Source organism: Fukomys damarensis, unplaced genomic scaffold (genome assembly GCF_012274545.1).
Source record: "Fukomys damarensis isolate Sample0158 unplaced genomic scaffold, DMR_v1.0_HiC HiC_scaffold_31, whole genome shotgun sequence".
Classification (NCBI taxonomy): domain Eukaryota; kingdom Metazoa; phylum Chordata; class Mammalia; order Rodentia; family Bathyergidae; genus Fukomys; species Fukomys damarensis.
The window spans coordinates 24753731-24777171 of NW_022900943.1; the positions used below are offsets into that span (position 1 = coordinate 24753731).

The window sequence follows — 23441 nt, forward strand, 5'->3', positions numbered from 1 at the left end:
ATATCTATTGATTCTGAGCATATTAGAGATAATAGTATTGTTATGCTCTTTTGTTCAAGACCCGTATTAATTCACTAAACACTGATGAGGACTTCAAAAGATTCAATGATTAAAGTGTTAGCTTGAATATCTTTTTTTTTTTGTACAGTTGTTTACATTTTGTTTTTACACCCTCAACATCTTTTGTTTTGTTTTGTGTTCTGTTTGTACCGGTGATCAAACTTAGGACCTTGTGCTTGTGAGGCAGGTGCAGTGCCACTGAGCTAAATCTCCAACCCCTCAATATCGTTTTTTGTGCAGTGCACCTTGTTTATACAGTACTGTAATTTTTGCTTATTGAACTGTACAGTGCTATAGTTTTATGTTTTGTACATTACAGAACTGCATGTGAGAGTAATGTAAATAAAAACACAGTCATCAAAAAATACTAATTCACTACATAACAGCTAATCTATCTTAATCATTAGTACTACTACTAGTGAGAAGCCAGTTTGGTGTTTGCATAATCTAGGTGATTTTAATATAATGGGTATACATCAGTTTACTTAAATATTTAAGAAATTAGGCATTAAGGTAAATGGTTACCTTTCTCTATAGACTTTAAATATACTGATTTCTAAGTTTAATTAAATACTTAGTATTTTGTTGTGGGTGAAACACTATAGATACTAAAATGGATTGGATGGGACTATTACCATTGAGAGGTCGATATATTATGTAAATATGTACATAAGGTTGGAAACAGTTGTCGAGAGTTACAGAAAGTGTTACAGTTACAGGAAACTTTGGAAAACAAAGGAGCAATGATTGACCCCTGGTGGTACATGAAATTAAGGTAAAATATAGTACTTTTGAGATGAGATTGGAAGGGCAGTCTTAAGTGGAAGGAATTGCATGAAAAAAAGGAGGAATGAAAGGATAGGAAGTTTGTATAAGGTTTGTACACTTGGGATTTCATTGTAGTGTAGTATGAAGTACATACTGGAAGGTGGAATTGAAAAGTAGTTTGAATTTAATTAGTCGCTCCCTCATTTTTTTATTCCTACTTTTATAAATTTTACCCCTACTTGTTAATATCATCTGTTTTCTTTCCTGTTTCACATTTGATGTTTTTCTCTTTTAAAACCACAACTATCTCCTTTCATTTAGAATCTCCTGCTGTTGATCATCTTTCTATTCTGTTTTGTCTTCTTTATTCACTTCCTGAACTTTCTTTTAACTCATATATTTTTCTAACTTAAATATTTCCTTCAAAGCACAATTCTTTGGGAATGTTTTTAACCTCTGCAAAACACCGTGTAGCCTATCTAGAAAGGGTTGACTACACTGTCAGGTACTAGCCCTTCTCTAGTCATACATTTTTTGTGTTTTGGTACCTATCACAATGTAGTAGTCTATATTTCCTGGTTTGGAGTAAAAAATCTTATTTACGTATTTCAGACCCAGTAAATGTTTCGATCAACTAAATAAGTGTGTTGGCTTTATTTTAATTTGTAGAGACATAATTTTTCTTTAAATATTAGGAGAATGAAAAGTACAATGAAAATTATAGAAAAATATAAAAGTAGAATAGGCTAAGTCTAAAACTGATGTGACAAATCTGTGTGTGCATCGGGAGAAGAAGGAATAGTCAGTATTGTTTTGGTCAATTGTTAGTATCTGAAAGTCACTGAAAAAAGATGCACAGCATAGTGGGTATGGACGCTTCAGTGTTCAGTTTAGCAAATTTAAGGTACCACTAGATCTCATTATAGGTATATGTAGTAGCTGTTTAAAATTTCAAATAGAGCTTAGGAATGGAGATACTTTCAACAGTTTATTTTAAAAAGGATAGTCACGGGCTGGGAATTTAGCTCAGTGGTTCTGGCACCTGCCTCGCAAACGCAAGGGCCCAAGTTCAATCCCCAGTGCCCCAAAATAAATAAAACAAACAAGTAAATAAAATATAGTCACAATCATAGCCTATTATTTTTACAAATAAAAAATATTTCTGTGGGCTGAAAGTGTAATTCACTGGTACAGTACTCAACATGTGTGAGGCCCTGGTCTTTTGCACTGCAAGAAAAATGTAAAAAAAAGTAATATTTCACAAGTCTTTATTCTTAGACATAGCTTAGATTAAAAAATCATTACACCTGAGAACATTGTTGAAATGTAAATGAATGTGATATTCAAATATTAAGACTAATAATGTGATATCAAATGACTTCGTTACATTTTCTTGCAACCATTATTCTGCATTTATACTCTACATATCATTGTCCATTGAAACATTCGTTTACTTTGGATGGCTTATAAATTTTTTAGTAGAAAATTCTTAAACATTTTATTAACTCAGTCATGATGTTTACTTCTTGCTAGGACCACATTCCAGGAAAGCCAGTTTTTTTATTAAATGTGTAAGTCATAGATGATTGTTGGTGGTTTGCTTTGCATATATGATTGTTATGATTGTGTGTTTTCTGTAAGAACCCAGTTATCTTATAAGTGTACTTGTAAAGTGTAAGTTAGCGATAAAAATATTCTTTTTAACAAATAACTTTGTTTCCAGAAAATTAAGATGATACTTATTTATCTTATCTAGTTCTAAAAGATATATGAAAATGTAAACATTCATTATACAGTTATGGAAATAATTTTATTCTAAAGCTGCAATCATACCATTTATTTTCTTTCAAAGCATTTTTAAGTATATTGTTTACACTTTTATGTAGATCATTTCTTTTTCTGAAGCCAGACGACGAGGACTATCAAATGTGTGAAGGAATTGACTTTGAAGAAATTATAAAAAATGATGGAGCTGTTCTGAAGAAGAAATGTAGATCTATGAACCCTTCTAAGAAATCATTTATTATTAATATTGTTCCTGAAAAAGATAATTTGACATATCTATCAGTATATTCAGAAGACGGTTGGGACTTACCATACATAATGCATTTGTGGCCACCAGTGCTACTCCAAAATCTTCTTCCTTACAAAATTGCTTATTACCTAGAGGTATGCTGGAACTGGGGAAGCAGAGGGGTCAGGGTTGTTGGGGAAGTATTCCTGACTTTGATTTTGTAACTTGAATTATTTAAAATTGTGAGCAGTAAAACAAGTTTTGAGGGCCGGGGATTTAGCTCAGTGGTGCCGTCCCCCACCTGCCTTGCAAGTGCCCAGGTCCCGAGTTCAATCCCCTGTACCAAAAAAAAAAAAGTTTCAAAGTTGTAACATCGGTTATAGTGCTAGTAAAGAATAACAAGTACTGTACAGATATTCTAATGGAAATGTTTTAATCATGTATAAAAATATAATTTAAAAGAAATGTTTTCTACTAATTTATCTTAGAAATCTGACTACTAAGGTAAATGCAAATTATGTATCATATTATAAATGTAATACACGTCCTTTAAAAAATGTACAGACTATAGATGAGAAAATTGCCTATAATCACAATCTGAAGATATTACCTATTTGAGGAGAGATCTTTTTTCAGTCTTTTTCACATAGATGAATTTTATATGTGTGTTTAATGGTGGACACTAACTTTTGAAACAAGTATGAGAATCAGTGTTGAAATAAAACTAAAATACTAGAGTAAATAATTTTTGTACTTTATATAATTTTTTTAGTCTTAATTCTATAAAAGTATCACATGTTCTAGAAAGATGTTTTTCTCTTAAATGTTCTTTGTCATATTCATTGTCATTCCCTCCTGTCGTTATAACAGGAATCTCTTTTCTGGGATTTTATGAGAATACTCTGTTTGTTGTACTTACCTGATAAAAATGGTTCTTCACTAAAATATACTAGTTCTAGATTTAGTTTATTTTGATAACTACTATATGTTAAAAATTCTGATACATTTTTGGGTGAATATCTGTTTTTCTGTTTGGGTAACAGCATTTAAGAGTTCGCACATTGCTGTCAAATTTGAGATTGCATCCTCACTCATTTACTAATTGTGAAATCTTACATAGGCTGTATTCTTGATCTAAATGTTTTTGGTTTTTTTTTTAATAAAATGAGGATAATTATAAAACTTGCATGGTTGGAACATGGAGAAAACCAAATTTGTTAGAGTATGTAAAGAATTTAGCACATAGTTGTCATTTATTAACTATTTCTAACTCCATCATCATCATTATTTGTGGGATATTTTTAGCATGTAAAAAATCACAATTGACATTACATTTGCTTTAATGAATTTACAGTGTTATGATTAAACTTCCTATAATACTAGGAAGGAGTCAGGAAAGATACTGGAAAAGTTGGTGAGTTATACAGATATACTATGTACATTTCCATTCTCAGAATTTTTAACACTTTTAGAGATCACATTCTGCTTTCCAGTTTCCAAAGGATATGATTTTTTTTTTTTTTTTGTACCGGGGATCGAACTTGGGTCCTTGTGCTTGCAAGGCAGACAGCGGAACCACTGAGCTAAATCCCCAGCCCAGGATATTATCTATTTTTATAAAGACAATTTAACTATGATATAGGGAAAGAGACTATAGAGGGCCTGTGTGATTAGAAAACTCTCATAGATATTAGAGCTACTGTAAGTGTGGGTGGACAGAAATGAACAATTTTGAGAAATATGGAAGATATAATATAAACATTAATTGGAAAACAGCAAAGGAACTGTAGAAAATTAAAAATGGAAGGCAATAGGGTTCAGTTTTTTTTTTGATTACCATCAGTTTTCTCCTATGTTTTTCATTGTTTTCAAAACTATAATCGCTAATAGATAAGATTGTTTTTTTTTAATTTGGTTGTTTTACTAATTATAGAGTTTTATGTATTTAATTTTCAATTAAGTTTTACATTATGTTATTTAATCTTCACAGTAGTCCTTTGAAGTAGTTTAGACCAGTTTACAAATGTTATCCAAATCTAGATTAACTATAGTACAGTTTATGCAGTTTGCTAACTTAAAACTTGAATGTAAGTCTTCTAACTTGTTGTGACAGGTATTTTTAAGAGCATTTTGGATAGTGTTTGGAAAAATTAAATAGTATTTGGGGCCATATTATTCAAAGACATTTTTTAATTTATTGCTTTTCATTACAGGGGATTGAAAACACAGTTTTTACTCTAAACGAAGGACAGTCAGCCCAGATTAGTGCTGTACAAATGGACAAAGCCAGACTACATTTAAAATTACTTGACTATCTTAATCATGATTGGAAAGGTGAATATCGCATAAGATCTAATCAACAAGACATTAGTTTCATCACTTTTACCTCTGTTACAGAAATGGAAAAGATTGACTTAGATATTGCTATCCACATGACTTACAATACTGGTCAGACTGTGGTGGCATTTCATAGTCCGTATTGGATGGTGAATAAAACTGGTCGAATGTTACAATACAAAGCCGATGGAATTCATCGAAAGCATCCACCTAATTATAAAAAACCAGTTCTCTTTTCTTTTCAGCCAAATCACTTTTTTAATAACAATAAGGTATGTAACTTTTTTCTAACTTTGACTCTTCAGCTATTTGTCACTCCTTTTCAGTTTTTAAAGTTCTGAAGAATAAAATAAAATTTAGGTAGAAATAATATTTATTAAATGTTTGAGGTTAAAATTAGCATTTAATATTGATAAAGGTTTAGTATGTTAACAATACAATATTTAGTTCAGGATGAAAATAAAATGTATCAACTGAAGTATTTCTGAAGATAACTAATATATTTCAAACGTTTTTCCCTAGGTTCAGCTTATGGTAACTGATAGTGAATTGTCAGATCAGTTTTCAATTGACACAGTTGGTAGTCATGGAGCCATTAAATGTAAAGGCCCACAGTTGGATTATCAAGTGAGTTTATTCTGTGCATAAAAAACTTTTATTTAAAGTGTATCTATTGGTTATCAAATTTTTAAAGTATTAAAATTTTTGAACTGTTATTTTTCTTCATAGGTTGGTGTTACTATAGACCTCAGCAGTTTTAACATTACAAGAATTGTGACATTTACCCCTTTTTATATGATTAAAAACAAAAGCAAGTATCATATATCAGTGGCTGAAGAGGGAACTAATAAATGGCTCCCTCTTGATTTGGAGCAGGTGAGTAGATGAATTTAAAAAATGTACCTCTTCAGGTTCTCCATATAATATTTTAACCTTCCTCCACCCTAGCTTTGTTTCAGTTCCATGAACTTTCACTGAGTTTTTGTGGTAGGCTGTAGTTAATTGTTTAAAACTGGAACTTGCTGTCTAGGAGCACAGAGCCAGGAATGTAGATGTCTAACAATTACTAACCAATTTGGTTAAATACTGCAATAGAAGGATGGATATACATGGTATAAATGCATCCCCAAGAAGCTGTTAGGAATTCCTTTACAGAGTAGGTTAAGACAAACTTTGGTTCATGCTATTTGAAGAAGGTAGGAAGTGTGAAATTTTAATTCTAGGTCATTAGAATGCAATTTTAATTCTAGAACATCATTAGCTGTCAGGCCTCTGGTTAAGTTTTTTGAATGATTGAGGTCGATAGAATATTTTACTTTTGAAATAATTTTATTCTCAATGTAAGAAATGTGTTTACTTAATCACAGTTTTTTCTTGCACTTAAAACTATCCTTGTGGGAACATTCTCTTGAAATTTTTAGAATTTCCTTAGAGCAGATTTTGAAGATAATATTGGTTTGTGTTTATCTGTAAAGGTTTTATCATTTTTTATGATAGTTTTTCTTGATATCAATTTTAGATGGATATTTTCAACATTTTGTATATGCTCCATTACTGTCTCTACCACTTTTTGTCAGCTTTATTTGAGTTTATTGGTACATTTTAGGGATACAGTACAGTTACATTCATTGTTGGGATCTTGTAGCTGTACATGACAAGTCTTGGTTCTCATTTTTTCCCCTTGTCCCTGCCCTCCCTTCACCCCCTCTTCTCCCCATCTACAACCACTTTATTTCCATCTTTTCATTATCTCACATTTTTTTTCCCTTTTTACCCTTCCCCTACCCGTCCCACCTTCCCTACACCTCTACCATTTTTTGTTGAAAATTATGTGGTAATTATGCCATTTCTTTGGAAGTAGCTTGCTTTCTTTCTCTGGCTCCCTTGGAGGTTTTTCTTCTCATTCTCTTTAATATTCATAGTTATATCACTATGTATCTACTTACATGTTATTTGTTATTTATCCTACTTGAGATTCTTTACTCCTAGATCTGTGGATTAGTGTGCTTCATTTTTCTGTAAAACTTCACACTAGTGTCTCTAGACATTGCCTCACTTTTGTTTTTCTGTTTTCTCCTTCTGGCTCTTTACTTAGACATGCTAGATATCTATATTACTAACTCTATTATCTTTTCCATCTGCTTACCTCTCTCTGCTGTGTTCTGAATAAATTCTTCATGTCTCTCTCACTTCTTTTTAATGTTTTTCATGTCTAAATTGCTGTTTAAGACTGCAACTAAATTTTTATTTGAATATTTATAGTTCTTATTTCCACAAATTTCTCTTTTTTTCAGATCTGTTGATTCTTTTAATAAATATTTTTATGGACTTCTTGCACATTTTGCAGTGTATCTGTTAACAAAATCACAAATTTCTATCCTTATGTAGTTTTCAATTCAGTGAGTACAAAGGGAAGCATAATACCATAATCAGTAAAATACATAGTACATTTAAAGATGACAAGTCTTAGCTGGGTGTGGGGGTGCACGCCTGTAATTCCAGCACTCTATCGCTGTGAGTTCGAGACCAGCCTGGGCTACATAGTGATTCCAGTTCAGTCTCAACTACATAATGAGACCCTATCTCAAAAAACAAAACAAAACAAAAAAGAAACCCACAAAAAATAAATATGATAAATCTAGTAGAAAAAATAGAAAATAGGCAAAATTAAGGGCATTGAGAGTTCTGAAGAACAAGAATTGGACCATAGTTTTTAGTAAAATGATCAGGACAGGACTCATTGAAGTCTTGTTTGAACAAAGACTTGGAGGAAATGAAAGAGTGTCAAAAGTTCAGCTGAGCAGGAGAGAATGGAACTGACAGAAATGAGGAGCTGACAGAAAGAGTTGTTAGGATGAATGAAAAACCTTTATTTACTTCGAGTAGTATAAACATGAGGCTAAATCAGAGAAAACACTCATTACCTTTTTTTGTTCATTTTTCTCACTTAATGATACCAGTGAAGGGTAATGTGGACTGGCAGACGTGGGGTTGGCTCCAACAATTTTATGAACCTGAGAGGAATAGAGGAGGGCAATGGGGAGGAACTAAAAGAAAAGTACTGAGCACTAAGAAAAAAATGTCTTCAAAATTTTTGCTATCTTTTATCCCTTTTGCATGTATTGTAATGCTAAGGTTGCAGGTCTAGCTTTTCTTTGCTTTATATATTTCACAGATATTTTTCCATATGTAACAGTTTTTATCTTGATTTATATGTGTCTCACAGATATTGTTGAATCTTGATTATCTTTTCAAAAACAACCTATAGACTCAGCAGTTCATATTTTCACTATGAAATTACAAATGCCATGACAGCTTTTTAAAATTTTACTCTCATTGTTTCTTTTTTTTTTTTTAATTTCAGCTTAAAATAAATTTTCTTTTGCTAGTTTAAAGTTTTATATTCTGATTTTGGCATACTATGGTCAACCTTACCTTAAGATACATGCCCATAATTATTACCTCTCTTGATTTGTTAAACTTATAGCTCTGTTTTCTCACTACAAAAGACAAGAATTTTAGCACTTTCTAAAGACCCAAAAAGTCCTGCACATAACATTTAAAAATGACAGTATACATTATTAATTATAGAAGATATACATTAAGCCAGTATTATCAAGAAACAACACCCTTGAGAATGTGTAGAATCCACATCATATTTAGTCCTCTTGGTTCTTTGTGGGAAATATGCTTGGATTAGTTTTGCTATTGTTTTAGCTCTACCAGGTCAGTTCTTTTTAGAATGCAGGAAGTCATAAGTAGAGTGACCTTCTGGGTGTGTTAAATTCTTAACTTTGTGCTATATCTAGTTCCATTTTATGGTTAAATAAAACTGTCATTAACAAGCTAGGATACTTAGTTCTAACAACCAGTTTCTGTTACAGAGTGTCTTCAGGTTGTATATGATAATGATTAAATATCACTGACGTCTCATTGAAAAATACAAGGATATCAGTCTGGGCTGGGCCTAAGAAGAAGTTGACTTAAGAGTTTATAGACAAGGCTGCTTCAACATTTTTGATTCTTAAGCTCTTTTCTTTGTATCCAGCTCCCCAGTCTTTCTGGTGCCTTGTCTATCTCCTATTCCTTTTGTCTGGTTTCCAGACCACTGTTTTACAAGGTGTTCCTTAAAAGATTCTAAACTTCTTTCTATGCGTTTTGGTTAATTCTTTTACCTTTTCTCTCTTATTTGATGACCAGAACCCTTAATTTAATACATACCTTGATTCACCATTTTGTGTATATTTTGACTTCTAATTAAAAATAAATATAATTTAAATTTAATTTATAATTAAATTATTTATAATTTATTTATGATTAATTTTAATTTATAATTAAATAATTTATATAATTAAATAAATTTATAATTATGAATTTAATTTATAATTAAAAATAAATTTTAGCGACTGGATGTACCCTTACTTTACATTAATCATCCATGCCCTAGTTCTTTTCTCAGTTTACTTGCTGAATTTTTAGCCCTTCTCTGTAAGATTTGGACTACATGAAGTCTTCTCTCAAGTGCCCTGATTATCATAGCTCTTCAGTTCCTACCCATTGCTTTTATTCACAGTGCCCTCTTTTTTGATAGTTTATAACTGGTTAGCTAACCAACCAAGTAACCAAAGCAATGTTGGAAGAGTTTTTTCTGAGTTTACTATTATGATGAGTTTATAAAAATGATACTGTATATTTATGATGAATTTTTATTTTTATAAATATATGTAATATGTGTTTTAGTGTATCCCCTTTTGGCCTGAGGATGCTTCTAGTAAACTTCTTATTCAAGTTGAAAACAGTGAAGGTCCTCCCAAAAGGATATATTTTAACAAGCAAGAAAATTGTGTTTTGTTGCATCTGAATGATGAGGTAACTGTTTTTGCATGTAACATTGGAAAAGCTAATATATACTTCCTAGTATTATTTTTAACTTTTTTTATATCACATGAATACCAGATGATGTATTTTCCCTTTTCCTTAAAAGTGAACATTTTCTCTTTATAAAAGGAAAATGTATGAAGAGGAAACAAATCTAAATGATTGTTATATAGGAAATTAGTTGGAGTGCCTAAAATACACCACATCTGGAATTTCTCTCATGTACAATAGAGATTCATGGTTTTCCAGAAATGCATTACAAAATTCTGAATTGTTTTCTGAATCACCTCCCCATTAAGTTACTAAATTATGAATAGTTTTTATTATTAAATGTTCTTAGTTGCTATTCTTGGCAGGATGATCACATTAAAGAATGTTTTCCTTTCTTTTAGCTTGGAGGTATTATAGCAGAAGTTAATTTAGCTGAGCATTCTACAGTTATTACATTTTCAGATTATCATGATGGAGCAGCTCCATTCCTATTAATAAATCATACCAAGAATGACCTTGTTCAGTACAAACAAAGGTAAGATGATTACATATACAGTATAGTAACTCCTGCTTTTAACAGAGTCTAGGTGATGAGACAGTCACTTTACAATTTTTTTTAAAAAGCATTAATATTACTAATAGGGAAAGGTGGGGAGGGTAAAAGGAGGCCAGGGAATGGGGAAAAAATAAGAACCAAAATACATCATGTAAAGGTACAAGATCCCAATGATGAATGTAACTGTATTGTATGCCTAAAATGTACCAATAAAGAAAAACATTAATAATAGTATTAAAGGTATGTAAAACAATGTCTTAATTTTTTGAAAAAAAGTGTAATCAGTTGTGGGTAATTGTGGGTAATGGTAAAGCTGCCTTGATATCTGTAATTTACTTTTTTGTTGTTGTTGTTGTGTGTGTGTGTGTGTGTGTGTGTGTGTGTGTGTGTATGTTTGAGGCAGGGTCTCACTATGTGGTTGAGACTGACCTAGAACTCACTGTGTAGCACAGACTGGTCTTGAACTCATAGTGATCCTCCTGTCTCAGCCTCCCAAATGCTGGGATTATAGGCATGCTCCACCACGCCCAGCTGTAATTTACCCTAAAGTGCTTCAGAGAGAAAAACATGGAAAAACTAAAGCAAGTGTGACAAAACTTGATGATCATTGTTCAGATTTTATGAGAAATATGTCCAAGTGTATGTTGAGGCTCTTGTGTCTATTTTTAATTTTTTTAGATTTTTAGCAAATATAAATGTATATGTTCGGGTTTTTGTCAAACGGTAGATATCCTTTTCTTGCAGAGGTATATGGAGAAACAACAGCTTTGTAAAAAACAATAGTTAATCCTGATGTTTTAGGACTACTCTTAACATTGCTTCTTTCAATTTGGTGCAATATCATATTCTCCTTATGCCATTACAATTTATGCAACTTTATGTTACAATAATCCCAGGCTGTTAGCTTTCTTGTTGCCCAGACACAATATCCAACACCCACAATTTACTTTAATTTTAGTCAGTTTCAGGGAGTTCAATCCATGGTCAGCTGGCTCCAAGGCAGAAGCTTCGTGTCATAAAGGCTTGCTGGAAAGCAGAATAGGGGGAAAGGTGATCTTCTGGCCAGGGTCCGTATATATTGCCCAAACTCTTACCTCTATGACCCAGAAGTATGCTTCACCCAGGAATGATCCTGCAGGTGTTTCTTCATTCTGTGAAGTTGTCATATCAGGATTAATGGTCACATGGACTGTCTTTAATTCTGTATGGCTTTTCATTTGTCATTGTTTTCCCCCCCACCTGTTACTTTTCAGTGGTATGAGTGTTATCTAGTATCCTGCTCCTAAAAGTGGCTCACCAATTAAATGTTACCGGGTTCTGTATTGCTTGCCTTTCCTGGAGTTATGTTCCAGGTTCTTCTCATTTTGAACAAAGAATTGGACAAAACAAGCCAAAAGCAGTGACAGTTTATTTGAGAAAGTAAAAGTGAAATGCAAGGGATATACTGGCTCTGCAGAGTGAGCTTGGGCCAAGTAAAAGGAGAAAAAGCAATAAAAGGACACCCTGGAGAAAGTAGGACAGGCTATCATGAAGAAAGTTGTGATAGCAAGCTTTTCATGGCTTGCTTCTTCCTTTATATTGTACAGATCTCAAGGAAAACTGGGAGAACTTCTGCATACAAGTTCTGAGAGGTGGTGCTGGAATCCTTCACCTCAGGTTGACGTCACGTCTTAGCCATCCTATTGAAAATCTCACATTCTTATGAGAAGTCTACCTGTAGGGCTTTGGAAACTGCTCTGCTCATGTGTTCCAGGATCTTTGGAATTAACAGATCTTATCTGCTTCCCTAGATAGCTTTGCCATGCTCTGCTCTTCTATCTTATTTCCCCCTGAGACACAGATCCCCATTATGATTAATGGGATGCTGGGGGTGGGGGGACTCTGTCTTGTTATTATTTTTTTTTTCTGGTACCAAGGATCGAACTTAGGACCTTGTGCTTGCCAGGCAGGTGCTGCACCACTGAGCTACATCCCTGGCCCTATCATATATAGCTTCTTCAAGCTGGAAGGGGATATAGACTCTACCTAGTGGGGGATTATGTGCCCTCCCTAACTTGCTTTGGGTGCTGGGGCTCACTAACTGGTTTGGAGAAAGGAAAACTTGTCAGGAAACAATGAGAAAAGAATTTAATAGCCATTGATCTTCACTCTTAGTCCAAATATGAGGAGCAGGTCAGATTTCCAAGCTTCCTGTAGCAGGAAATCGAAAACAAATCTCAATTTTTCCAGATGCTGATAGAGATAGATTTCTTCTTTTGGATAATCTTTTTCTTCACACAGCTTAGTTAGGACTAGCTTTTTTCTAGAGAGATGAATCCAGTTTTCTGTCTCTGCTATCTTTACTGGAGTGGGTGTGGCAAGGATCACTGAGAAGGTACCTTTCTATTTTGGGTTTAACTAGTCAGCAAGTTTTCCCTCTCTCCAAGTTTTTATAAACACTTGGTCTCCAGGATGGACAGTAAGTGGTCCTCCTCAGCCAGGAGCTGGCAAGACTTTGTTCCCAAAGATAGTCTGTTGTATATGGCTCAAATTAATGAGGTACTGTGAAAGCCTGGTGGTCTTGGGGTCTGCTATCATGTCAGAGGATAGAAATGGCCTCTCATATAACATTTCAAATGGGCTCGAACTTAGCTCACTTTTCAACATGTTACCAATATTCATGAGGGCTATTGGCAGCAGGTTGGAGCCAGGATTCAGACTTCTCTTGGCAAAGTTTTTCCAGAGCTTGCTTTAGGGTCTCGTTGGCTCTACCTTTCCAGATTAAGGACACCAGGAAAAATTGAGGTGGTACTTTATTCCTAAAGCCTTTGCCACCCCTGAGTTATTTGGGAGCTAAAAGAAGGTCCATTGTCACTCTTCAGGGACTGGGGTAGTCCAAATCTAGGGATGTTTCTTTAACAAGCATCTTACTACCTCTGTAGCCTTTTCCGAACAGGTAGGATAGGCTTTGATCTAGCCTGTAAAGGTGTTAATTGGGACCAGCATCTGTTTAAATCCTCCACATGGTAGCATATGGACAGTCTTAATTGCCAGTTCCCTCCAGGGTATGTCCCTCTCCTCTGTACAGGTTCTAATAAAGAAGGCAATTTGGGCTTGCCAGGGTTATTAAGGCCCAGAGTGGACAAGCTTTGCAGACCTGTTGTCTGGTTGCTGCTAGTTGGAGTCCTGTGAAAACTCAAATGACCATTTCCAGTGTAGTATCTCTTCCCATATGAAAAGAATCATGAAGTATTTTTGTTGACTTGTATGTCCCTCTCCTCTGTACAGGTTCTAATAAAGAAGGCAATTTGGGCTTGCCAGGGTTATTAAGGCCCAGAGTGGACAAGCTTTGCAGACCTGTTGTCTGGTTGCTGCTAGTTGGAGTCCTGTGAAAACTCAAATGACCATTTCCAGTGTAGTATCTCTTCCCATATGAAAGGAATCATGAAGTATTTTTGTTGACTTTGTGTGTGTGTGTGTGTGTGTGTGTGTTTGTGTGTTTGTTTCTGGTACTAGGAATCGAACTTAGGACCTTGTGCTTGCCAGGCATGCGCTGTGCCACTGAACTACATCCGCAGTCCTTATGAAGTGTTTTTATAGCCTTACACTGTGTCCCTTAAGGAAGGACCAATTTGTTTTCTAAATACCACTGGCATCCCTTTTTAATTTCCCCTTGTTCTGAGGCCCATTTATTTTCTGGAGATATAATCTGGTTTTAATGATTCCTCAGGAACTGGAAATAAGGCTACAGTTTTAGGGGTTTGTAAGGCTGCCCTTTCTTGCTTCCCTATCAGCCTTTTGATTTTCCAAAGAAACTTCAAACGTGTCTCTTTTGTTCCCTTTAAAGTGCATGACTATGACCTGCTTAGGACAATGGACTGCCTGTAGGAGTTAGTTGTAGGATTTCCTTCCTGAGCTTGATATATGATTGCTCATTAGTCAGTAAGCCTTTTTCCTTCCAGATTACCACATGAGCATGTATGTCAGAAAGGCATATTTGGAATCTTTATATTTAACTTTCTACCTTTTCCTAATATCAAGGCCCAAGTAAGAGCTATCAGCTCTGCTTTTTGAGCAGAGGTTCCTGGAGAAAAGGGTTTAGCTTCCATGACCTGTTATGAGCTGACAACTGCATAACCTGCCTTTTGATATCCTTCTTTAACAAATCTACTGGGATTTGAACCACACCTCATCATTGTCTTGGTAAAACTCTAATATTCTGCCTACTTGCATAGGTCTGGGAGATGACTTGTTCACAAGAATGGCTAACTTCTGGGCCTATAAGCATCAAAGAAGCAGGGTTAATAATAGTGCAAGTTTTTATAATAACCTCAGGAGTTATCTAAGAGCACCATTTGATACTTAGTGAGCAGTTCCCTTGTTAACCACAAATAACCTTTTGTCACCAGAATTGCTCTGACCTAATGGGGAATCAGCACTTTTAGTTTCTGTCCCACAGTTAACTTTGTAGCTTCTTCTGTTAGTACAGTGTAGCTGCTGTTGCTTTCAGGCAGAGTGGCCATCCAGTAGCCACCCTGTCTAATTTCTTTGAAAAGTATGCCACTGGGTGGGATTCTTACCCTAGCTTTTGGGTCAAGACCCCAAAGCAATTCCTCCATTTTCTGTTATGTAGAGAAAGAAAGGTTTTCTTAAGTCAGATACAGTGGATCCTCATGTTACTACTGGCCCAGCATACAAACAATTTGGGTTACAACTGAATTTTTAGTTTTAACTTACAACTAAAGTCTTGAGTTATGACCCAAATGCTTTTTTCTTGTAATTGGATTTTTCCCATTCAAAGGCAAACAGAAACTGAGAGTCTGGTTGGAGGGGAATGGAGAAATAAATGCATCTTTTAAATCTAAGACTGAGAACCAGTTAATGTTCGCTGGAATTTGGGAGAGAATTGTATATGAGTCTGCCACTAGAGGATGGATTGGAATGACTGCCTCGTTAATGAGGTGGACGTCTTGTATAATTCAGTGTTCTCCTGAGGGCTGTACTACAGGGAGAATGGAAGTATTGCATGAGGACTGACAAGGCTTCAAAAGGCCATATTTGAGAAACTTGTCTATGAAAGGCTGGAGGTCCCTTTCTCAGTTGCAGACGTCTCACAGTGTGAGGAACAATTAGGCCAAGTATCAGAATACCCCAGTAAATTTGCAGCAGGTGGATTCCAAACTTTGACCCTTGCTTTTTACTTAGCACATCGAGAGGGTCAAAGAATCTTCCAAGAGGCTAGGAGCCACGCAGATAGACGAGCATTATGCATTGAAAAAGGAATGAAATCACCCTGTAGAGGCTATCCTCTCTTCAAAGGAGCCAAACTGGCACTGTAATACTCAGCATGGACTAGAAATGATGTTTGGTATGCTAGCCTGTCTCATTATGGGGGTGAAAAGACGCATTAAAATTTTTTGTAATTACAATAGAATAGGTGGAGTCTTACAGGACATATGGAAAAATTCAGCTTTGTTTCTTAACTGATTAACTTGTCAACTTTCCACAAGTATACTAATATAGATCCATCTTCCAGGGAGGGAGAAGCTCTAATGGGACATTGTTTCATCTGTCAGTCAGCCTCAGTTATTTGATGTAAGCTATAAAAACTTCAGAAGGAGCCACAGACACCTATGGCCCAATTGATGGATACAGGCTTTCCTGTATTCAATAGCTGGGACCCAGAGGAGAGACAAAGGAGACAACACCCTTTAAATCCACCCATGTCATCCAAGGAAAAACCCAGGGACAGCTGAGGAAAGGGTTCCTGTTTCAAGTGCAAGAGGACTATAGACAAGTGAGCACGAGGTTGCACCAAGCTTCCCTGGGTCCTGCACTGCATGTGATGTAGCTAATGTGCCTGATTCATAGCACTGGAGGGTTGACTATCCCCACCCAGAGAGGGGGTAAGCCAGCTAGAACTCTCATTTCCTGCTCTGGCGAATGAAGAAGCCTAGGGGAACACGCATTGCCTCTGTCCATGGACATCGTCATCTCTAAGGAATGCTGGGTAAACTTAGACATCATGGGTGAGCCAACTGAACTGCTTATTAATACAAGGATAGCTCACTCTGTTTTGACTTCATTTTCTGGAAAACTCTCCTCTAGGTCTATAGCCATAGTTTGGGTGAAAGGGACCCCTAGACAGAGATTCTTTACTCCTGCTCTGACATGTCATTTTGAAGGTCAAATATTTATCCGTGAGTTTCTATTGTGACACAGTTCTCTGCTCCTTTGCTAGGAAGAAATTTACTAGCAAAATTGGGGGCACTTTTCAAATTCCACCTAAGGCCAAAACAGATTTTACTTGTTGGGACTACACCATTCTTTGCTGACCAAATTAACCAACAAGTGGATTCTGATGCATAATACTTGGTAGGGAAAATTCTGCTAGGCCATTAAATATAAGACTAAAAGACCCTATTTTATAGAAAACCACATCTTCTCTATCCTGTCTCCAGTTGATGGGCAGTTGGGCTGTTTCCAAGTTTTAGCTATTACAAACTGCTGCTATCAACATGGGTGAGCATATATTGCTGTGGTATGATTCTTTTACTTCTTTTGGAAAGACTCCCAGCAAAGAAAGAGCTGGGTCAAATGGGACCTGTAATACTAGTTGTTTGAGGGTATCTCCATATTCAGTGGATGTACCAGTCTGCACTCCCACCAACAATGGAGAAGGGTTCCTTTCTCCCTACAACCCTGCCAGCATATGTTTCTGGTTAGAATGAGAAACTAGAGACATTTATACTAAATGGATGCAAATTAAGGCTATACTCTTAAGTGAAATAAATAGAAAATAGGTGTAAATACCAAATAGTTTCTCTGGTGTGAAAAACTAAAGTGTAGATAAGGTTCAAATTGTATAATTGATCATGCGAAATAGGAAGAAAAGGTCTAAAGGAGAAGGGCAAGTGGGAAGGGCAGGGGAAAGGAAAGAAGGGAAAAGAAAAAAAATGGAAACAAAGTCTTTATAAATAGAGAAAGGTGGGGGGGTGAAGGGAGGACAGTGGAATGTGGAAAAAATAACCAAGATTCATCATATAAAGGTACGAGATCCCAATGATAAATGTAACTGTATTGTATACCTAAAATTTACCAGTGAACTTAATGAAAAAAATTCAAAATAAAAATAAAACACCCTAGCTGGTTTCCTCATCAAAAGAAGTATCCCAAGGAAGGGACTCATAAAGGCCTCCAGCCTCTTATGGATGAGTTTCTCAAATATGGCCTTCTGAAGCCCTGTCAGTCCTCTTGCAGTACTCTCATTCTCCCTGTAGTAAAGCCCTCAGGAAAATATTGGATGGTACAAGACCTCTGCCTCATTCCATTCCATCCTCTAGTGGCAGATCCGTATGCAGTTCTCTCCCAAATTCCAAGCAACACTAATTGGTTCTCCATCTTAGATTTTTAATATGCATTTTTTCTAATTTAAATAGAAACAATAATTCATGAAGCAGCTTCAAAGACTTGAAGATCTTTATTTCTTAAGTGAAACTACCTTGAAATATTTTCCTTGAAATATTCTCATTTTCTTAGAGGATTTTATTATTAAATAAGAAGATTTTAATCTTAAACTTCCACAAATTTGTTAATGGACTAAGAATTCATGAAGTGTTAATTTGGGTTTTTTAAAAATATATTTCATGCCTCCACGTGCATCACAAGCACAGGATCCTGAGTTTGATCCCCGTTACCAAAAAACAAATAAATTTTTAAAAATTAAGAAAAGATTTCATGTTGCATTTAATTTAATGTATGTTTTTCCTGCTTATGTCAGTTCTCTTAGTGAAATTGAAGATTCTCTTACTCCTGGAAAAGCAGTGTTTTATACATGGGCTGATCCAGTGGGCTCTAGAAAGCTGAAGTGGAGTTGTGGAAAAAGTTATGGTGAAGTAACACAAACAGATGTAAGTACTGGGTTATTTTGTATTTTTAAAGGTGGACTTTTCATGAGTTTTCAGGACTGTTTTCTGGCTACACATTTAAAAATAAAAAGACTGCCAAAGAGTTTCAAAGCAATTTTAGCTTTACTTTTTAAATTTTCATCTTGTTTTCATTTTGTGAGATTCCAGCTATAAGCTAAGTACAATTGAAAACCAATAAGTACTCTACTAAAGTAGTTATATACCAAAAGATTAGAGTTATTTAAATTTACACCAATAAAAGTATGCGGCCCTTACCCAGGTGTGGTGCTCACACCTGTAATCCCAGAACTCCAGGACACTTAAGCAGGAAAATCACTCCAACTTTGAAGGTACCCTGGGTTACATAGTGACTAGAAGACCAGCCTGAATTGCATAATCAGACCTTGCTTCAAAATACACATACTTTTATTGGCTTCAAAATGAAAAAAAAAGTCTGCAGCTCATAAGCAAAGCTTCTTTATGTTTAAAGAAAGAGAAATTCATAGTATATAATAGTCCTTCCATGTGTTTATTGTACAAAATAAATTATGTCAAGCTTTGTCTTAAAAAATATTTGAAACCTAGAAGTACTGTTAATTTGTCTATATTGTTATTTGCTTCTACTGTGTTATAAAAGATAAACTCACCTAAGTGTTTTTAACATTCTCTCATATGCCAAAATCAGTGACACATGCCTGTATTCCCAGCCCTTGAAAGGCTGAGGAAGGAGGATCATCAAGAAGCTGAGGCCAGGCTAGGTTACACAGTGAGGTCTAGGCCAGCCTGAACTACATAATGAGACACTGTCTCAAAAAGCCAAAAAAAGAAAAACAAATTGCCTCATAAAGATAAATTGTCTGTAGTGGCAATCTTCTTATTTAGATTTAATTACTTAAAGATCCACTAAGTAAACTAAAGAAATGCATTTCTCAGTGTCAAGCTGTGTTGTAAGGTTGTGTGCAAACTTTCTAGTAACATAAGTAATATTCAAAAATTAAAATTCTTAAAATTTTATTTGTTCTTCAAAATTAACCCTAATTTCGCACCTATTCCAATGTCATTTTTTTTAAACTCATTATTATTTTTTCCTACCTACCAGGACGCTAGTGGTTCTCTAATTTGCATTTTAGAGGAGCTATAAAAGAGTTCATTGTTGTGCCTTTGTTTTAGGGTTTTTGTCTGTTATTTCTTTTTTTAAAGAAAATATCCTGTATCAGTTGAAAATGGTTTCATTCTACTCATTTGTTAAAATGTGTGACAGTGTACATACACGTAAATGGATGAGTGCTGAATTTTTAATCAGATGGTTATTTTATCTACTGCACATGATTGTTGAAATTTATCTTATTTTGAGGGTTAATTATATGATTTATGTTTGCTAACAGGACAACGTCACATTTAGGGTTTTTGTTTTGTTGTTTGGATTTTTTGTTTTTGTTTTTTTAGTTTATTGGTACATTTTAGGTACGTAGTATAGTTACATTCACTATTGGGATCTTCTACCTTTACATGATAGGTCTTGGTTCTCATTTTTTTCCCCTTATCCCTGCCTTCCCTTCGTCCGTTCCTCCCTTCCCCATTTGCAAACACTTTTTTTCATTTTTTCATTTTCTCATATTTTTTTTCTTTTCCCTTATTACCTTTCCCCTACCCTTCCCACTTTCCCTACAACTTTAGCCCTTTTCTTCCTAGTTCACATTGTCAGTTATCTCATTAGGATCTTATGTACTATTATAGTTTATTCACACCAGAGAAACTATTCAGTATTTACACATGTGACTTATTTATTTCACTGAGGAGTGTATCCTCAAATGTATCCATTTTGCTATGAATGAATCTCATTTCTCATTCTTTATGGCTGAGTAGTATTCCATTTTATAAAAGAACCACATCTTCTTTATCTGGTTTCCAACTGAAATGTAATTAAAAGTTTACCTACAAAGAAAAGCCCAGGTCCTGATGGATTCACTGCTGAATTTTACAAAACATAGAGAGAAGAACTACTGCCACTACTCTTTAAACTTTTCGATGAAATTGAAAGGGAAGCAATACTTCCAAATTCATTCCTGGAAGCAAGTATCACTTTGATTCCCAACCCAGGGAAAGACCCAACTAAAAAAAAAAAGAACTACAGGCCAATCTCCTTAATGAATATAGATGCAAAATTCCTTAATAAGATACTAGCAAACAGAATACAGGGGATCATCAAGAAGATCATACATACTGACCAAGTCGGATTTATACAAGGGATGCAAGGATGGTTCAACATACGGAAGTCAATTAATGTAATACACTATAGTAACAGAATCAAGGACAAACCCATATAATCCTCTCGATAGATGGAGAAAAAGCATTTGACAGAAGTCAACACCCGTTCATGATAAAAACCCTGCAAAAAACTGTAATGGATGGTCTATATCTCAACTTAATAAAGGCTATCTATGAAAAACCAACAATCATCATCAAATTAAATGGCCCAAAACTGAAAACCTTCACGTTAAAACAGGAACAAGGCAATGATGCCCACTATCACCATTCTTCTTCAATATAGTTCTGGAAACATTAGCCATAGCAATTAGACAAGAGAAAGAAATTAAAGCAGTAAAGATAGGAAAGGAAGAAGTTAAACTGTCATTATTTGCTGACGATATGATACTCTACATTGAAGATCCAAAAAACTCCACCAAAAGACTGCTTGACTTAATTGACACTTTCAGCAGAGTAGCTGGATACAAAGTCAACACTCAAAAATCAATAGCCTTCTTGTACACAAATAACAGACTCTGAGAGAGAAATTAGGGAAACAATTCCTTTCACAATAGCATCCCAAAAAATGAAGTGTCTAGGAATCAATCTAATGAAAGAAGCAAAAGACCTCTACAGCGAAAACTACAGCACTCTGAAAAAAGAGATCGAAGAGGATATAAGAAAATGGAAAGATATCCCCTGCTCCTGGGTAGGAAGAATCAACATAGTGAAAATGGCCATACTACCAAAACTGCTATACAGATTCAATGCAATGCTGATTGAAATTCCAACACTATATTTCACAGAACTAGAAAAAAGAATCCAAAAATTCATTTGGAACCAGAAGAGACCTAGAATAGCAAAAGCTATCCTAGGCAACAGTCATAGCAGCGGGTATAACAATTCCCAATTTGAAACTATACTACAAAGCCATTGTGATAAAAACAGTATAGTACTGGCAAAGAAACAGATCTGAGGATCAGTGGAACAGACTGGAAGATACAAAAACAACTCCAGGTGTACTCAGCTACCTCATCTTTGACAGAGGAGCTGACCATCCTCACTGGAGGCAAGATAGCCTCTTTAATAAATGGTTTTGGAAAACCTGAATTTCAACCTGCCAAAGATTAAAACTAAACCCTTATCTTTCACCATGCACTAAGCTAAAAATCCAAGCTGATTAAAGATCTAAATATTTGATGTTTTTTTTTGGTTTTTTCTTTTTAAAATTAGTTTTATTGGTATATTTTAGATATATACAATGATAACATTCATCATAGTGAATTTGTGCATGATATATCTTAATTCTTTTTCCCATTCACCTCCCCTCCCTTAAACCCATCTTCCCTTCCTTATTTGCAAATGCTTTGTTTCCACTTTTTTCCTTCTAGTCTCCTTTTATTTTCCTTTCCTTCCTTAGTCCCTCTCCCCTCCCTAGTTCCCTTTCCCATTTGAACATTTTCTTCGTATTTCACAATATCTTTTATACATTCTAGCCTTTATTTACCCTTTTAGTTTCTCACATCAGAGAAACAGTTCAATACTGAAACATTTGTCCAATTTATTTCATGTAAGACTATGGTCCCAAGGTGCATTCATTTGCCTAGAGATGTCTCAAGTTCATCCTTCTTTATGGCAGAGTAGTACTTCATTGTATTAAAAAAAACACATCATCTTTGTGCATTCATCAGATGATAGTCTTTTGGGGTGTTTGCAAGATTTAGCTGTTATAGATTGCTGCTATATAAGCATAGATGAGTATATATTACTGGTAGTATAGTCCTTTTTATTCTTTCAGGAAGATACCAACAAGGGGGATAGCTGGGTCAAATGAAACTTCTAGTTTTAATGTTTTTAGAAATCTCCATACTAATTTCCACAATGGTTGCACCAGTCTGCATTCCCACCAAGAGTGGAGAAGGGTTCCTTTTTCCTAGTAGCCCTGCCAGCATTTGTTATTGGTTGATTTATTTATAATAGCCATTCTTTCTGGAGTAAAATGGAATCTAAGTTGCTTTAATTTGTATCTCTAGAATGACCAGTGTTGTTGAACATTTTTTCATATATTTATTTGCCATTTGCATTTCATCTGACAAGTATCTATTCATTTCAGTTTCCTATTTTTAGATTGGGTCTTTAAATTTGGGGGGGGAATCTGATTTTTTTATCTCAATATATTCTAGATATTAGTACTTTCTCTGAGGAACAGCTGGCAAAAATTTTTTTCCACTCTGTAGGTTGTCTCTTTACTCTATTGGTGGTTTCTTTTGCTGTGCAAAAGCTTTTTAATCAAATGAGATCCCAGTTATTGATTCTTTGTGATATTTCCTGTGCAATCAGGGTTTTGTTTTTAAAATTTTTGCCTATGTCTATGTCTATGTCTTCAAGAGTTCTACCTATTCTCTCTTTCATAACAGTTACGGTTTCTGTTTATTTAGAGACTGGATAAAGAAGATGTGTGTTTTTTTTTTCCTATAAAATGGAATACTACTCAGCCATAAAGAATGAGTAACTAGAAATATTTATAGCTAAATTAGGTTATATTCTTAAGTGAAATAAATAGGACACACTTGAGTACCGAATAATTTCTCTGGTGTAAAAAACTATAAGTGTAAATAAGGTTCAAATGGTATCACTGGGAGTGTGAAAATGTCTAAAGGGGAAGTGAGCAGGGGAAGGGAAATGAAATAGGGAAAAGAAAAAA

At 34.9% G+C, this 23441-nt stretch overlaps 1 protein-coding gene across 5 annotated transcripts in view; it reads left to right on the top strand.

Annotated features, from left to right (window-relative positions):
- The window catches only part of Vps13a (vacuolar protein sorting 13 homolog A), a 228418-nt gene that overhangs the window by 130509 nt on the left and 74468 nt on the right, over window positions 1-23441 (top strand). For all 5 annotated transcript variants that reach the window (XR_004514896.1, XR_004514897.1, XM_033757746.1 and 2 more), the window contains exons 47-53: window positions 2715-2997; window positions 5056-5451; window positions 5702-5806; window positions 5909-6055; window positions 9920-10048; window positions 10450-10583; window positions 18364-18493. Coding sequence is in view for 3 of the 5 variants with exons in the window: in XM_033757746.1 (XP_033613637.1) it covers window positions 2715-2997; window positions 5056-5451; window positions 5702-5806; window positions 5909-6055; window positions 9920-10048; window positions 10450-10583; window positions 18364-18493 (1324 nt within the window). In the remaining 2 variants the exon portion in view is untranslated. The remainder of the gene's footprint in view (window positions 1-2714; window positions 2998-5055; window positions 5452-5701; window positions 5807-5908; window positions 6056-9919; window positions 10049-10449; window positions 10584-18363; window positions 18494-23441) is intronic.